Genomic DNA, 18,344 nt, shown 5'->3' on the forward strand with positions numbered 1-18,344 from the left:
CAACTCTACAACATGACATGTGGTGGGACCTGAAGAGAGCTGTGCACAAATAAATGCCTGCAAACCTCAATTAACTGAAGCTAGGTTGAAAAGAAGAGTCGACCAAAATTCCTCCATAGTGATAAGAAAGACTGGTAGGGTCATCCTTAAAACGATTACTTTACATTATTGCGTGTTTATTCTACAATTTATTCTACAAGCTACTGAATGTTGGGGTGCTTTTAGTTTTCCAAAAATAATGACATAATGTAATTTGTCTTGTGTTCATCTCAGGTTGTATTTACCTAATTAGAAGAACTGCTAAAGACCAGATCATGACTACTTATGTAAAGCTTCTATGTTAACCACAAACAGGTATCTTTCAGGCAGACGAAGAAACCATAAGTGTAAAATGCTAACTCATTGTGTGGTGGTAAGACTCATTCCTGCAGCGCTCTATTTTGATAACTTTAAAGCTTAAACACTTATGTTCAGTTAAAATTCTTAATTTATCCAATACTTTGGTTTAACTTGGTAGTAATCACCACCCAGGATGCTAACATGCTCACACATAAGCTGCTAGCATGCTGATGTTTAGAAGGGTAATGTTAGCATGTTCAGTATCTTAGTTTCTCCTGCTAGCATGCAAGAAATATTGTTAATTAGCACTGAGCTGATGGAAATGTTGATTAGTTGCTAGCAAATTAGCATGCGGACAATGAACTCAGTGGTGAACATGCTAACAAACTTGCTAAACAGTAGCATGATTGCATGCTATTGTTTAGGAAGTGCAAATGATATATTTTTCTGTTATTGTGAGCATGTTACCATTAAGACTTGTACCATTAAGCATTGATGTAGCTGTAAACTTGTCAACATTTGTATTTCCCTACATTTTGTGGACTTAACGATTAATCGATTAATTGAAAAAATAATGCTCAAATTAATTAACAATATTTTCACCCCTACCACACGATTTTTCAGCAACAATCCAATATACGCAATCAAAGCCAGTGTTGTTCACCCTGTTTCTGCATTTATTACCAGCATTTATGATATTTTTCTTTGTGACTGTCTTGTATCTGCATCCCTCTCTCGCACACACACAAACACGCCACAGCACACGCAGCACTTACTGTCAGTGATGGGCTCCATGCAGAAGCCCAGCAGTGCATGCAGGAAGTCGACTATGTTATTGAGGGAGTCTTTGTTGACGTACTCGCGCATAGTCAGGCGAAACTGAAGCTTGTCCAGCTTATACAGGTTGGTGAGGCAGTTCTGGGCCTGAAAGAAAGATTTTTAAAAAGCAACTTCAAGAGCAAAGTTTCTGGATGCTGTACTTTTTTTTTTTTTAAATAAGTCAGCTAGCAATAAAGTGGCTTTCCTTTAAATTTAATTTAACATTGAAATTGTTATTTCCATCTTCAGTAGTTTATACAGTTCTGAGAAAATGTATCTCCCCCCTTCCGAGTAAGTACAAAATGCAATTTTTAAATTATGATTTAGTTAATTTAAAGGAAAAGTTTTTCAAACCTGCCTGGCCCTGTGTGAAAAAGTAACTGAACAGCCTGTTTAAGGTCATGCCAAAGCATCTCATTCAAATTAAAGTCCAGACTTTCACTAGGTCTCTCCAACACTTTCATTTTGTTTTTGTTTTTTTTTGTTGTTTCTATCCATTCAGAGGTGGTGTGTTTTGGATCATTGTTAGTTTGATCCCAGATATGCGGGACTCAAACCTTCCACAAAGTTCAGTTTTTGTGTAAATGTAAATGTGACAAATATGCAAACAAACAAACAAACAAAAATACTTTTTAACAGCACTTTTTGTCTCCACTGTATGAGTGGAGGTGGGTTCCAAAGTGGCTTGCAGATCCTAAACCAATTTAAAATACCACCCTCTCCGAATTGATTTTTAGATCACTATCAGCTGAGTCATCTGTAGATGTGCACTGGCAGTGAGATTAGTTGAAAAGCCAGTATTTGCAGCTAGGGTTTTGTGGCCTGCCTGAACTAATGCTATGTTTGTTTTTAATGAAAAAACTGATTGATTAGAATTAAAAAGAAATTGTGGCTGTCTCTCACTGAAGTTAGAAACTCAGCCCAGTGCTCCAGTCAATGAGTTTCATTTTCATTAAACTTTTATTTAATGAAAAGTTTAAGGAGCAATTCAGTAAATAATTAATAGGTAATGAATCGATGTCACCATCTGAAACTGTATTTATTTGCACACATTCAAAGAATTAGAGAATAGAGAGTAACCTGCATCCTCAGGCGATCTCCTGATAGTCCTCGATGGCCCTCACCACAGCCGTAAGCACAGCCCAGAGACTTGACTATTTTTATGAGCATGGTCAAAGCCAGGCGGTGGGGGCTGAGGCCACCAGCTTCTTCCTGTTCCCAGTGAAGAGAAGCAAGAAAACACACAAGTTGAGACATTCAGGCATCCTACACCTTTACAATCTCATTCTAAACACACCTGTTCAAACACACCTTTTTATCGTCATCCTTATTATTTTTCACATCGTCTTTGCTCCCCTGCCCGCTCCCTCCACCACTTCCCCCTCCCCCCCCTCCTCCACCACCCCCTCCTCCACCTCCTCCAGCCCCCGCAATCGGCCCGCCTCCCTGGGCGACTCCTCCGAGGCCCTGAGCAGCCGCATCTTTGGCACGAGCCTCTTGGTTCTCCTTGTTATCTGGCTTGGACAACTTCTTGCCCATGCCGGGCACCACGCCCAGCTGCAGCAGGCAGTCGATGATGTTGAGAGCCACGTCGCAGATCCTGGAACTGATATCATGGCTGAGAATGGAGTAAAGAGCCCTCAGGATAGCCTAAATTGGAAGAAGGAAGGCAAAGAAAGGGTGACAAAATCAGAGAATTATTTAGTTTGACCAAGAAAGTCCCAATAACATAAGAGAGATAATTAAGGAAACTTTAAAGTGTCTGTGATGTTATGACTTAAAAAGGAAAGCATCAGAATCAGCTTGGAGTCCCACTGGTGACATAATTGCTTATTAGAGCAGCCAAATAGGGCCATAACTTCTAATAGCTGTATTTGCCCTCAGGGTCCATTTAAATCACTCACTGTGAGGTCCAACATGCCGTTTTTCAGCACAAAGTTATTGGTGCCCTCGATGTTCTCGCCTTCCTCCAGACAGGAGTAGTTGATACAGGAGTCGGTGAGGCTGCGCGGCAGGTTTGCGCATGCCAGCGGCTCCACTGGGATTTCAGGTACAGCCACGGGGTTGCAGAGTTTCTTCATGTGCTCGGTGAAGAAGTCGGCGTAGCCCACGTTAAAGGACGCAACTGTTGTGTTGAACGCCGCCATGGTGATGGTGGAGATCTGAGATCGAACTTTAGACAACAGAAAATCATTTTTTATTGAGTACACGGTCCTGGTTAATAGTTTTTCTAACTCACAGATCCTCGAGATCGCCCTCTTGTTCCACTTAGGTAGCTCCATAGTGCTTTAGCTCAACTGTTTTGTGGATCTGATGAATGGCTGTGGTTTTTCCAGTGATGTACAGATGGGTAGATAGAGACCTTTCTTGTATTATTAGTTCGATGTTTATCTAACTATGTTATGTTCCAGGTACAAAGGTCTGGACTTTGACTGGGTCATTGCAGAACTTTGGTTGTTTTCTTTTTCAGTCATTGCTGCTTTGTTTGAGATCATTCTCCTGTTGCATGACCCAGTTGGAACCAATAACTTAGCAGTCAGACAGATAATTTGGTAGACCATGAAGACTCAATGACTGGAAGCTGACCAGGTCCATAAAACAAACCCAAATCATGACCCCACCACCACTGTGCTGCCAGTTTGTATGAGGTGGTTGTCTTGATGTGTTGAGTTCCATTTTCTCCAACTGTGGTGCTGCATACTACAAACAAACAACTCCACTTTGGTCTTGTCTGTCCAAACCACATTGTTCCAGAAGTCTTGTGGTTGGTTCAGATGCAACTTTGCAAACCTAAACTGTTCTGCCGTGATTTTTTTTGGTTTTTTAACAGAGAAGAGGCTTTCTCCTGGAAACCTCTCCAAACAAGCCGCACTTATCAGTCTTTTTGGAACTGTACTGTCATAAATGTTAAGATTTAACATGTTAACTGATGTTGCTCTTGGGTTTTTCCTCGGACGTCTGCTCCTATAAAGTTTGCATTGCTGCATTCTGTCAGCACACACCTGAATGTTCCAGAGCAGCAAAATGCTAATGGATGTACTTAGTTTTCCACATATGAGCATTTTGCTCATAAAGTTATTCTTTTGGGTTTAGCTTTAATAGCTTTACATAAGGCACGACAGCCAGAAGGTTGTACAGAGATGTACTTGAGAAGAAACGTGTGTGAAACATGTTTTGTTTTTTTTTCACTTGGCACCATTTCACTTGCTGCATTCAAATTGTAAGAAATCAACACACACAAAAAAAACCCTGGCACGCTCAGTTTGAGACTTTAATGATTAATTTAAGTGTTATTTCGTCTGATGTCACAGCACTCTGGCAAGGTCTTGGAAGCTTTTACACAGAAGCAATAGAAAGCATCCAAACTGTGAAGATCATTAACTGGGATCGGATGTGAACAGTTGAAAACTGGGAGGCTCTGGTGGGTGATTACACCCACCGGGTCAATGATACTGATTAGGTGAGGTGTCTCCTCAGCGCCTAGAGGACACTTAAAGACAATAACCATCCCAGACACAGCTTGTTCACCCTGCTGCCATCTGGCAAGCGATTCAGAAGCAACAATGAAACAATGGTTAATGTTGAAGCCCATGTGTCAAAGAAAAGAAACCATTTCATTCTTGTATTTGAGTTCAGACACTTATTTACTCTTCTCATATTTACAGTTGAATCTCTACAGTCCTGCATGTGATATGTACTGAATACAAAAGTGTCCTTTCTGCAAATTTCACCCTTTTGACAGCTTCCTCACAAAAAATGAGCCTGATACTTTGGTACTTTTCATCCCTGCTGCACCTCATGTCAAATTCAGCTCCTCTCTGCTTATCTCCCGTCTCGCTAAACCTAAACAGAAAGCGTGTGGCGGAGTGCGAATCAGTTTAAAAGCCGGTGCTCTTATTTTGTGTGTAGTTTGTGTGTAAATTAGCATTGTCACAACAATATTGCTGTTATATAATCCTGCCCTATTTCTGCTTTGCTCAGCGAGCCTCAAAGGGAGCCGGCAGCATCTGTCCTCCCTTTATTGTAGCTGATGGACAGTAATGTGATCAGCAGTGGGTAATTTGTTTATTTCGCTTTACTTTCAAATAACGTGGATGTTTGTGGTTCCTCTTGCACTCTGCCAGCATCTCTAAGAGCTCATTTTGATTTGACGTATGCCGGCTTTAATTTGTCCCATTTAAAACATCTGTGATCTATCTTTTATTGTTTTTTAACCATCTACCAACAAAAGAGAGAGTTTAAACTGTGTGAGTGACATCCTCTATGTTGTGTTGATTTGTTAGGCCTAGAAAAGACAAATCAATACACTGGTCTACTCATTTTGCTCATTCCTAGCTCCATATTTGAGACTCTAACAGAGCAGCTTTGCATGATTCATGCTTCACAATAATCCTCCTTCACCTCAGGCTGGGCTTTGGTGCAGTCCCTCCTCTTTTAAGCCAACTTTCTTCTGATTGGCTGCTCTGAGATGACCATATTAGGCATATTCTCTCTCAATGATGTCATGCAGATCCAAGAGTATTAAAAAATTGTTTAAAACCGAGCATTTAGAGCAGCTTTTAGCTCTTTTTTTTTTTTTTTTGTGAAACTGTGGCCTTCTTTTCCAGTGTATATATGACAGAAAACCAGGAAAGTCATAATAAGTCCCCTTTAAGACTCCTTTAGGTTTTTTAGCATCTAGAAATTTAACTTTTGGGCTTGCTTTAAATACCTGCTCAGGCCCATATTTAAACCATCTTCTTACCCTCCTTGACGGTGTTGTCACTGTGGCTGTTAGAGTGGTCGGGCATGTCCCTGAGCAGCGAGTGGTGGGAATGAGAGTGTTTGGCACTCAGGCTGTCTGCATCTGCAGCTGTGTCTGTGCTGCCCCGCCGTGTGAATTTGCCTGGAAAGAGATGCAACAAATGGACACGTTTTAGGTCAAAAGCACACAACCAAATACTAAACGTGGACATCAGATGGAGCTGAAAAGAAAAGATTAACTTTAAGCTCAGCAAACATCAAAGCCCACAGAGACAGAGTGCATTTACGTCCTGCCTACCCCAGAGAGTCTGTCTCTGTGGGCTTTGGTGTTTGTTGAGCTGAAAGTTAAACTTTTTTTTTTACCCAGCTGTATCTCATGTCCATGGTTTCCATCCAATAATGCCTAAAAAGGTCTTTTAAGCTGCCAAACTGAGCCTTTCACCACTGTCACAACAACACTGTACTCTAATGGCCTCCACAGTCACCAGATCTCGATCCAGTAGAGCCCCTCTGGCATGTCAAGCTTAGAAATCAGCAGCAATTGTGTGATGCTATCATGTCAATGTGGACTTAAAGTCTCTAATAAATATTTCCAGCACCTTGTTTAGTCTGTGCCATGAAAAATTAAGGCAACCTCTTTTGCAAGGTAAACAGTGTCCAATGAGTGTATTTCAGTGTATAAATATTTGAGACATAAAGTGCTAAAATAATTTTCAATGGCCAGCTACGGGCATTTTCATTATTTTTTTATTTTTTATTTTTTAAGAATTTCTGCTCTCATTTGCACACTATAGGACCAACAATTTGACCCTCCAGCGGTCATGGTTTTCAAATTATGACATGTTGTAAGAAGTATCTCATACTTATACACTATGACACAGACTTGAATCTTTTTAGCAGCAGCTCAGGTTAAGTGGGTTCATAACAGCATGGTAAAAGAGGCCAGTAGGTTTTTTTTCTTAATGGAAATAAGCCTTTAAAAAGTCACTAACTCTTGAAAATAATAAAAATAATAACTGCTTTTTTTGCCTTGAGCGAATGTTAATCTCCACTATTCAGTGAGAGCTCATAAGGAATACCAATGTCAATGAAGTGACCTAATTCACCAGCTGACAGCCAGATCCAGACTAAATCCTCTGACTCATGAAAGCTCGGTGGAGTGGAAGCAAGACTTCAAACTGGTGGCATCCAATCTCATTACCCATGATGGTGGCCTGCCAGCCTCCGCGGTCCAGGGCCCGCCTGTCGTCACCCAGGCCAGAGAAGCTTCCGAAGGAGAAGGTGCTGCGGGTGGGAGAGACGTCCAGGTGGTCGTCGTGCAGCAGGAAGGGAACCCCCATCCGACGCTGGCGCTTCTTCCCCGTGTGATGGAAGGGGATGGAGCCCTTTCTCTCGCGGTCCTCGCGGCGGTTCTTAAACTGAAGTGGAACAACAGGTCCTCTCAATCACATGAATCTGTATTTATTGTTTTAGCTTAAAACATAAAGGCCAGTCTCTGACCTTCTTGAAGATGTTCATGCCCAGGTCGGAAGACAAGTCAGGGACAGCCTGCCGACGAAGGTTAGTCAGAGAAACCTTTGCAAAGGTCTCTGTGCTCAGAGATTTCCCCTCTTCATTGCATTTTAAGCTCATATCCTGCAAAAAATAAGAAAAGGCAAAGGTCGCGAACCAGCAGGAGCAACACGGACATCCTAAAGATGGCATGGAGGCGACTCAATTAAAGCTGTTTCGATGACTGACCTGAGTCTTGTGGGTGTTGACCAGTGAGGGTGTCGCAGCCACCATGGAGCTGCTGCGTGGCCGTGGCAGAGGCGCAACCAAGGGCTCTGGGGGACGTTCAGGCCTTTCCTCCAGGATCTGCCTGAGGCGCTGCAGGTAGTACATCAAGGCCCAGTGCACGCCCTCCTCCGTCCAGTGCGGCTGCAGCAGACAGCGCAGCACAGCCACATCAAAATAAGTGGCGTAACGCGCCCGCTGGGCCAACGATGCTGGCAGGCCGGCAGGAGCTGATGTTCTGGAAGAAGAGAGAGGAAATAAAGGAAGTTTCACAGGTTCAACCTTTAAGTTGGTGAAGTTTAATTTAAAAAGACAGTACAGAAATTAATCACACACAGAGTAAATCAATCTATGAAAGGAGTTCACCTAGTACGTGAAGGTATGCAGAATAAATCGGGCCCTCGCGGTGATTTCAACAAGCAAGAGGGCACGACCAACTGTGATTGTGAAAGCTAGAAGCCAAATGAAGATATGTGTATATCAAAGAGTTAAGTCTGTATTTGCCGTTTGTTTCAGAGCATTTTAACATTCGGACACAACATATCCACACTTCCGCATAACCGGATGGGTGCTACATTGTCAGGTTTTGTGGGACTAAGAAAGAGCTGCCTTTATTACATCCGCTGTAGCTGCTCTGCTCTGTGAAACCTGCAACTCTGACATAGCTAGAGAGATGTAACCTGATTGCTCAATCTTTGTAAAGTAAGAACAGCTTCTGCTATATCTGTGGTCTAATTTACCTAAAGGCTGATGGCTTTTAGACCACAGTTAATTTTAAGAAAGAGTTTAGCTCCTTAAACAAAAGTTACTGGGTATAACTGGGTAGCTAGCTGTTCTGTTTCTATCTGCAGCCGTTTATGTCTGACAGTATTCTTCTGTTTTGGGATCTCTGTGTCCAAAAAGCCAGAGGTGAGGATAGTAGCAACAAGACCCACATACGCATAGCATATGCCAGTGACAATATAGGGTATATGACATTGATAGAGTTAAAAAAAAGAAGAAAAAGCATGTAAAGGAGGAGCAAGGCGTGGAGTTGGGTTGCAAAGCAGCTTGCAGAGGCAGCAGGAAAAAGTAAGCAGTCTGTAGCAGCTTAAATTGTGCAGCCTACATGAGATTTGCTGATTCGATACTTTGAAGGGTGTCAGTGGAGTCATAAAAGGATAAAATCAGATGATCTGTCAGGACTTATAGCTCAATGCTACAATCAATATGTTGTTTCATGGACAACCGAACCAGCATGTTGGAGAAATGCATGATAAAGTTCCAATTGTACTGGCTGACAAACCAACCAGTAGCAGATTGCTGAGGTTGTAGTTGTAGACTAGTTCATCATGAAAGTGATGAACTGGTCTCTAAACACTGTCCAGCTGCTCTCCAAGCTGCAGTGAAACTGTAAAAAGTGGGACACAAACTAGACACAGTAGACTGTTGCTAGCTGCAGTCCTGAGGCACAACATTTTCACATAAATTATGCTTCTGCATCAGATCTACAGCATAACCTACGCCATAACCAGAACCCAATTTTAACCGTATGTTGCAACCTTTTACATAAGCTGACCTACACCGCCTGAGAAATGTACGTTGGGTTGACACATACCATAATGACATGAATGGCTGGAAGGTTACAGTGTTGAAACAAACGGAGTTTCCAGTTACTGTGTGATGTAGATTTTCCCATAAAAGCCTAAATCAAGCTTTACTCTGAAGGCGAACCTTCTCTATTTCCGGTAGACTACGCCTCAGCTAGTAGTTGATGAGAAAAACTGACCTCTGACCGTGAGGTCAAGGTCACTGGAATTTGAAGTCATTTGAGATTTTTAGTAGACGCAGTATGGCATTAATGTGACAAAAATGTGATTTCCTTCTTGAATTATCACATTCACAACACATTACTTCAGCTTAAACTTGTTCTCAACGCAGACAAAACAAAGCTCATGTTGTTTTCTAAGTCAAGGAAATGGCCCAAACAATCCCATCAGTAACCACTCTTGAAGGTAATAAAATAGAGTTGGTTCACACCTATAAATATCTGGGAATCTTAATTGATGACTCGCTCACCTTCAAACCACATGTAGAGAATCTTGTGAAAAATCTGAAGTTAAAACTGATTTTATTTTCAAAATAAGTTGTGTTTCTCTTTTAGTACAAAGAAGCGGCTTCTTGCTGCGACATTTTTGCCTGTGCTGGATTATGGAGATATTCTATATATGAATGCTTCTGCTCAATGTCTTCGAATGGTTGATACTGTGTATCATGCTTCTCTGAGGTTCATCACTAACCGTAAATCTCAGACTCACCACTGTGAGTTATACTCTCAGGTAGGATGGCCTGCTTTGGCAAGTCGGAGGAACTCTCATCTATACAGTTTTATATATAAGGCAATACTTGGGTTGCTACCTTCTTATATATGTTCCCTGCTTACAATGAAACATGCTGGTTGGTATTCTCTTTGTCCGCATGGTTACTTGTTGCTTTCTGTTCCATTTGCCCGAACTGAATTTGGTAAAAGAGCGTTTGTCCATTTAGCGCCCTTGGCTTGGAACAAACTGCAGACTGAATGGAAAATGGCTGAATTCATTTCATTAAGTGCTTTTAAATCTAAACTACGAATCCTTGAGGCCAAGTCCATAACATGTAACTGTTTCAATTAGATTGATTGTCATTTTAACTGATTTTTTATTTTTATTTGAATTTTATTGAATTTTATTTTATTTTTTATTTTTTCATTTATTTTTGCATGTGTGTTGTTGCTGCCTGTGTTTAATTGAGTAATTTCTGTAACTGTGGGACACTTGCTGCTGCCTATCTTGGCCAGGTCTCCCTTGAAAAAGAGGTTTTTAATCTCAATGGCATCTTCCTGGTTAAATAAAGGTTAAATTAAAAAAATTAAAAAATTCACAAACGATGTTCTCAGAAAAAAATAAAGGTCACTGAAAGTAGCTGAAATTTAAGCTTGATTTTTAGTGCCTGAAGGTATCGATTTCAGGATTCTACATTGCCTCCTTCTCGAGTCATTGCATTCACAAACTTGGGTGTCCACTCTGCCCAGCTGCCTAGCAGGCTGATGACAACATAAGAAAAACTATAGGAAATCATGGCGCATTACTAGCAACCAAAGCAATCACTAGGAGGATTATGGTGCAGGAGCTTCTTTGCAGCAGTTTTACCCAGCAGTAGCCAAAAAAACCCTCCAAGAACCACCACCACTGATTTTTGTTGTATCACATCCAATATGGGGGACAACTCCTAGGCAAAGTGTGCATGACATCAGGTGAGAAATCTCAGCACAAGTGGTTAAAAGTAGCAGATATGGAATAGAACACAGACTGTAGAATGAACAGACACATGCAGTGAAAGTCACCTTTTCACATATGTGTTCATACACATCTCAGCATTTAATTATTAGTTATTATTCATCTCTGGCTCTCTTCCACAGCATGTCTCCCTCCTGTCTCCCTCGCGTCACCCCCAACCGGAAGATGGCCGCCCCCTCCTGAGCCTGGTTCTGCTGGAGGTTTCTTCCTGTTAAAAGGGAGTTTTTCCTTCCTACTGTCGCCAAAGTGCTTGCTCATAGGGTCATATGACTGTTGGGGTTTTCTCTGCTTTTACCTTACAATAAAAAGCGCATTGAGGCAACTGTTGCTCTATATGAATAAAACTGAACTGAATTAAAAGCACTTTACAGTAAAATATCCCTAAGTAGCTAAACTGAATATCATGATAGCAATGCCAAAAGCGGTAACTACATATATAATTACACTACATCACAACCTTTTGTGTTATATTAGACCGTGATCAACTCCTGCCACATTGCTTCATTAATAATGCATCAATGGAGGATGATAAACAAGGGCAGAGCCCCCATTCAGCATCGTTGGAAGAGGAGCAGAGAGAGAGGGAGGGAGGGAGCTCCAGCCTACGTGAGTCCACTATAAATAAGCAGGAATGAAGGTCAGCAGTCGGCGAGCTGCAGAGGAGTTACCGCAAACTGTGAAGAAACATATTGATACTGTAGGAGAGGCAGACGTAGCGGGACATTTAATCCCAGCCGCTGTAATAAATGGAGTAGGAAGTGCTGGTCGATATGTACATGAATCACTTTGAGAGCAGGCGGCGAAGGCAGGCTGTATCATGTTTCACCGTCTAGCCGACACACTCACACACACACTCACTCTCCCTACTGCTGTTGTGTCAGGTTGCCACAGAGACCGTGTGACGACAGCCACCCCGGTCCTCCGACTCCATGCGGTAGGAGAGGATGCAGCAGCCAGCGGTTGCCATGGAAACTGCCTCAGCATCAGTAGTGTTGCGCGGATTGCGGTGGTTGAGTAAGCTGCATTACTCGCAGCACCCGGTGCCGGAAATGATTTTATCAGTGCGGTACAGCGCAGAGGTGCACGAATAGAGTCCCGCAGAGATCTGGAGTCTGGTGGGGGAGGTGGGGGGTATTTTTGATCAGGAGAGCGTCAAAACTCTCCCTTGCTGCATGTCTCATTTACATTCAGCTCACTGTCCTCCTCAATCCCGCAGTCAGCCTGAAAATCCCACTGCACGCATGAAGAAAGCAATTAATTTGTCTTCGTTAAGCAGGGAAAGAGGAGGGATAGATCCTCCCTCTCCTGCATAACCATGTGACCACTGCTCAAACCCTTTGGTGTGAGGCTGTGTGAGGATATAATTGGCTTGGGGGTGTTTTTAGGAGGCGGGGGGGGGGGGGGGGGGGGTTGGTTTCCGGGCTTGTTTTGATTTTCAGTCAGCTGCCGGCTGTCAGAAGGATTGCGAAAAAGCGTCGGAGTGACATGTTTGGTTGTCAGAATGAGCTGAGATGAGCAGCGGATGGCTTAGGATGGAAACAAACCTGCCAGCGAGGAACTTCTTTGCTGGTCAGATTTGGTGTAATTGTAAACTTTTTTATTTTTTATTTTTTGCCCTGCCTTTGCCAAAGAGAGCTTGAGAGAGACTGAGCCTTGGCCTGGCAGTGGGCACACCAAATCAAGCCAGGCCAGGGACTCTGCCAGCATTAGACATGTAGCACATTACTTCAGCGTAATTACCCTGGTTATGTGGGCAAAATGTCACATGGGTTTGCTGATGCACAAGCAGGAAAAGAGCTGTGGTTGTGTGTGTGAGAGACGAGACAGTACTGCTTGAAGCAACATATTACACAGGGGGGAAGAGGATCTATTCATGTACCCTAGCTCATCACAAGCAAGCGGAGCGAGGCGTGTGGTGCAGTGGGTTTGACAGACGTTGCCGCGGGGCTCGGTGTTTAGCCATCAACAAGACGATGGCACCAGCTCCGTGTCAGTGCGGGTCACGTCTGCACTGCTTCAACCCTCAACTGGCTAAAGCGTGGAAAAATTAGTCATTTCCGAGAGGTTTTATGAAAGCAACACCTCCAATATCGATCGTTTAAAAATCAAAAATAATGCTTGTGTGATTTCCTCTGTGGGTCTCTATTAATACATTTATTCATTTGTTTGGTAAGTTAAAACTGATGCTTCAACACGTCTCACTGCTTCTTGAGGAGAAACTGAATAACACATGCTCACTTTTTCTTGGAAGGGCCTTTGACCGGTGGGGGTTGCTGTTGGGAAGGGCCACCTTTCTCCACTGAGTTACCACGACGACAGCTCTGCTCCCCGGCTGACGGGGAGGAGGAATCTGATTGGGTGGCTTCGCAAACCACCTGGAAGCCCTGTGGGTAGGAAGAGAGAGAGAGATGGATATCAGGAAGACAGAGAGGCAGACAGTTCCTCATAATTAAAGGCTCTGAGGTTGGAGTGTGGTATCTGTCATGACCCCGGCTCACCGTGCTAATGAATATTAACAGCCAGCCCCAGGGGGAACATTGGAAAAGGGGAGGGGAAGAAACCTTAGACTCTTGCCCAAGCACATTCAATCAACATGGGAAGCAGAATCTGACAAGATATGGGCTGAAAACGTTAGCTCACCATGGGACCCGGGTTGCCTGATCCACAGGGGCTGCACTGGTTGTTGACTGGGGAGTTCCTCTTTGCTGTTTAGACAAGCATAACAGTATACATGTGTTAATTGTGAGCAAATAAAAATAGATTATCTCTTAACGCACTAATTCCCAACCAGGGGTACAAGTACCCCAGAGGGTTCTTCTGCAGTAGGCAGCAGACACCTGGAATGATTCGTTTCACTATTTATAGAACTGAGTGTCCTATGACTAAAAATGTTAGCTAACGTTATGGATTGTGGTTCTTTCACACCAAAAATAGGACAGTGTGGTTGCCTGGTGATTGCATTGAAGGTTTTTGCCATTCAATTGCAATTATTGCCGCCTAATTTCTAAATGCAGACGGATTGCAAACACAATATAATCGTCTAAGTCAGTCTGCGCCAATGACCGTAACTCGTCTGTGACACTCTATTTGTTTTTATGTAAAGATTTTTTGGGGCGGCATTGTTACATTACTTTGATAGTAGAGCAGTAAATCTGTGAGGTTCCTCATGGAATTCGTTAGTGTGAATTTCTGTGTATGTAGATTGCAAAGGATTTACAATTTTTACAGATTTATCACAGTTAATCACAAACAAAATGCATGTAACTACCAAGCTTAACCCTGTCAATCACAAACTGACAACAGATTGACTCCATCTTATTGTGATTGAAATGCTGGATAGCTAAATAGTCAAAACTGTTAGCTAACTTGGTGTATTAGTAGTTGAAATAGCTAAAAGGTACGAATGAACAAATTGCCAAAGCTGTTAGCTAACTGTTTAGATTAGCAGTTGAAATATAAAAGTATACATAACTAAAGAGATGAAATTGTTAGGTGACTGTGCAAATAACACTGTTAGCCTAATGTAACAGATAAAAAGCTGTATTACAGCAGCTAGCTAAAGCTATGAAATGAACACCAGTGATTTAGCTGCTATGTTGCTGGAAGAAAACTGTTAGCTAACTTTGTGTATTAACAGTTTTAAATAGCAAAAAACAAACAAACATTTAAATAGTTTAAATCAGCCAACTACAAAAATATAACACCAGCAAACATAATTATATATATTAAATTGCTGTTAAATAGAGTATTAGCTTAGGGCAGTAGATAAAAGGTTGAAATTATAAGCTTATTTATGGTTAACTATAATTGAGACACGGTAAACTAAAAGTATCCTAGATTTAGGTTACAATTAGTTCAGCTGAACATCTTAAGCATGAAAGATGTTAAGGAGGAATATCTGACACATCTGCATGGGTTATATATTAGGAATACGGTTAAGAACCACTATATATACTCTATATATTATATATATAAGCCCTTAAAGATAGCGGCGATTTCTCAAAGATAGTAGGAATTTCTTTAAAAAGTGGGAATTTCTTCACCTGTAACAATGTTTCTGGCAGGTTTGATGAGGGCAGTAAAGGCAGGGATGTCAGGCAGGCGGTGCTCCCACATTGGCTGCCATATTACCAGACCACTAGCCAGTCTGAAGGTCAGGTCTGACTCCTGGAAAAAGGCAACATATTTACACATTTTTTTCCTCAAAAAACAGCCTGTAAACACCAGAAACAATTATTCTGTCTTGGTTAAATGTTTTGTGTTGTTAAGATTCTTAAACCTCTGTTACAACATGCTAACAAGACAAGACAGTAATTCACTGCACAGCTGGGAAACAGTGCACTCCCAGGAGTAATATAAGCTGACCCTTTCATCTGTTTGCACACACAGATCAATAGGCACAGGGTGATGCTGACTGCAAGTACTAAATTAAGCAACACAGGGGTTGCTGAAATTAATTTAATCACAAAATTCTCAAAATTATGAATAGTCTAACGTCACAGATTAACACAACAATGCCTGTGCCATCCTGGCTCTCTGTTACAAAAATCAATTTCAAGGCCGTACACATTTGCATCAGCAGTTACAGACCTTTATCCGATGAACAAGCGGTGCAAACAGGAACACAAACAGCTCTACTGTTGCCATGCTCTTTTGGAATAGCTTGGTGCGAGTATGCTCATCCTCCTCCAGCAGGGAGCCGCTGTGCTGTTGTCCTAACCCGCCCAGGCCCGAGCTGGAGCAGGAGCTAGGAGCTCCCGGGGAGGAACCCTGGTTCCCCACAGGCTGGAGGAAGGCGCTACTGCTGCTGCCCCTGGACCAGCCGTGGCTCAGGCTGGGCTCGTGGTTGCACTCCTGTGGGGCCTCCAGCAGCATCCAGTGCAGCGTGTGGAGCAGCTTGGTCTCCGCCACACCCAACTTGTCCTGGTGACCTGTGATGTAACCGAAAGACAAATACTAAACACACAGACACTTTTTTATCTGCTTAAACATGACTGGCCTGCAAAAAGTCACCTGCAAGTGGACTCCAGAGAGAAACCAGAAAGCTTCCACTACCAAAAAATCTTGCATGCCTACAAACTGGTCAATTACAGGCCATATATGGTGACCTGTAATTTCCTGCTTCTAAATTTAAACTGAAGTTATTGTCCTCAACCCTAATAATCTAAGAAATATGATATCTAACCAGATGCTTACTCCAGATGGCACTACTTAGGCCTCCAACAACACAGTGAGGAATCTTCGAGTCCTTTTTGACCAGGATACGTCCTTAACTTCACATATTAAACAAATATGTTGGACTGCTTTCTTCTATTTGTGCAATTTCTCTATAATTAGAAATGCCCTTTCTCAGAGTGATGCTAAAAAACTAGTTCATGCATTTCATTACTTCTAGGCTGGAATACAGTAATTCCTTATTATCAAGCTGTCCTAAAAACTCTCTGAAAAGCCTTCAGTTGATCCAAAATACTGCAGCGAGAGCATTGACAGAGACTTTGGTCAAAGGTGGAGTGACAGGAGAACCAATCTAGCATGTTCTTGCATGAAACCTGAGCTCCCAAAGGAGAAACCCTCAAGGACAACAAGCCGCACAACAGGAGGGATCTGACTTGGATTGAATGAAGGACCCTCTTACTGTGTGGCAACAGTGATTTTCACTTGAAGGCGTTTAACAGCTTAGTTCAAAGCCTGCCACCTCCTACTTAAAGAAAGTGTCAAATCCAGCTCAATAATAATGCAAACAGTGGCTCATTCATGTCTGACACATGGAAGGATTTGATGCTTTTTTCTATCTCGTGTTGTGTGCAGGCCATTTTAATCTCATAAATATTAATTCTATCATTTGCCTTTCTGTCCTTTTAAGCGATGATCTCTGAAAGAAGCTGAAAGGAGCATCAGATTTGTGTTTTGGCGATTGGGTATGACCTGGATGAAGCTGTCAGCTCGATTGGACTAAAGCGTCCTCACCAAGCTTGTTCCTGTTAGACAGCAGGATGGAGGTGCAGTGGAGTACGTGAGGCAGCGCCGCCTGGACCAGCTCCCAGCGGGAGATGCTCTGGATGGCCTCTGACAGGGCCGGCGACAGCCCGTGGAGCTTGTTCTCCACCAGCACTCGCTCAAAGGACTGGGGAGGCAGCCAAAGGAGAGAGAAAAAAGAGGAGAAGAGAGACATCAGGCGGGCAACTTAAGCCTCTTTCTTTGACTATCTAAATGTCCCACATGGCCCCGAGCGAGCAAAAGCCTGTGGGAGAGACAGTGGAAGCTCTGTTTGGATCCAAGGGGATCTGGAGAAGCGTCATTATGGATATGAGTCTAGCTCGAGGGTAATGGGAGGAAGCACGGGGGCAAAACTAATTTGCTAAATGCAAAATCAAGAGCTCACTTGATTTGCAGGTGCATTAAGGTAAAAACAGATTATGGGGAAGGGAAGCGATTATTTCCCCTCATCGTGCACATGGTATTATGAAATGACTTACCACACAGGATGCCTCATACTGTTTTCCCAACTTTGGCCGCAGAAAAGCACTGAAAGACATCAACAGAGTGCTTGTGAGAGATTAAAAAAAGGACAAATGTAGGTTATAGGCTAGTAAATCACCCCATTTTGTCTATGTGGCCCACTTTTTATGCAGATTTTACAGGTGTGGCATCATACAATCTGCACCCACAGCCCCATCTTCCTCTATTTAACACAAATCAGTGAGCAGACACTCACTGGCGGGGTTTCTCAATCACTTCATCAAATAATGTTGACGTGTGACGCGGTGACAAACCCCAGTCAGCCCTGCCTCGTTTTCACCAACGGCAAACACCTGTTATCAATGTCACTAACCTGGTCTGCCTCCACAGGAAGGTCTGGATCGGGAACGGTATTCCCTTCCCGCACTCCGGTTCGTTTTCATCCAGGCTTTTCCTCTTCACCATTTTGGCCGGACCCTGCGTGGCCGCCTGCCTGTGTGCGATCACCGGGACGCGCGGCTGCTGGCTCTGCCCAGGTGACCAGCGAGCTTTTCCCTCCCTCTTCACGACATGATTGGGTTAGTCCTGCGTAAAATGGCTGCAAGTGTCGATCGGTCGGTCGGCGGCAAAGGAGAGAGAGAGAGAGAGAGAGAGAGAGAGAGAGAGGAGGAGGAGGAGAGAGGAAGAAGGAGCGCTCCGAAATCAGCACCTCCCTCCCTGGACAGCGACAGCTGATCGGAGAGCTAATTTATCAGCAGCAGCAGCAGCAGCAGCGGGGCTTTAAAGACGCAGTGTGCAGCTGGGCCAGATGTTCTCCCCCTCTGCCTTTTCCTCCTCCTCTGATTCCCCGCAATCAACACATGGAGCGACTGAAACCGCTGCATCCGCTTGGTG

General features: G+C 43.1%; 1 protein-coding gene across 17 annotated transcripts in view; it reads right to left on the reverse strand.

Moving 5' to 3' along the window:
* The window catches only part of LOC134621423 (protein unc-80 homolog), a 63,507-nt gene extending 45,409 nt beyond the window's left edge, over nt 1-18,098 (reverse strand). For 14 of the 17 annotated variants that reach the window (XM_063467922.1, XM_063467920.1, XM_063467923.1 and 11 more), the window contains exons 1-15: nt 17,824-18,097; nt 17,468-17,516; nt 16,959-17,115; nt 15,582-15,922; nt 15,035-15,158; nt 13,632-13,696; nt 13,230-13,375; nt 7,642-7,915; nt 7,402-7,536; nt 7,103-7,319; nt 5,903-6,043; nt 3,063-3,331; nt 2,470-2,808; nt 2,239-2,370; nt 1,116-1,263 (exon numbers count right to left, since the gene is read on the reverse strand). In XM_063467922.1, the coding sequence (XP_063323992.1) occupies nt 1,116-1,263; nt 2,239-2,370; nt 2,470-2,808; nt 3,063-3,331; nt 5,903-6,043; nt 7,103-7,319; nt 7,402-7,536; nt 7,642-7,915; nt 13,230-13,375; nt 13,632-13,696; nt 15,035-15,158; nt 15,582-15,922; nt 16,959-17,115; nt 17,468-17,516; nt 17,824-17,915 (2,629 nt within the window). In that variant the 5' untranslated portion in view covers nt 17,916-18,097. Of the gene's footprint in view, nt 1-1,115; nt 1,264-2,238; nt 2,371-2,469; nt 2,809-3,062; nt 3,332-5,902; nt 6,044-7,102; nt 7,320-7,401; nt 7,537-7,641; nt 7,916-13,229; nt 13,376-13,631; nt 13,697-15,034; nt 15,159-15,581; nt 15,923-16,958; nt 17,116-17,467; nt 17,517-17,823 lie in introns of all 17 variants that reach the window. The other 3 variants (XM_063467919.1, XM_063467916.1, XM_063467910.1) reach the window with 1 other exon arrangement.
* Between the last annotated feature and the right edge of the window lie 246 nt (nt 18,099-18,344).

Source organism: Pelmatolapia mariae, linkage group LG23, assembly GCF_036321145.2.
Source record: "Pelmatolapia mariae isolate MD_Pm_ZW linkage group LG23, Pm_UMD_F_2, whole genome shotgun sequence".
NCBI lineage: Eukaryota > Metazoa > Chordata > Actinopteri > Cichliformes > Cichlidae > Pelmatolapia > Pelmatolapia mariae.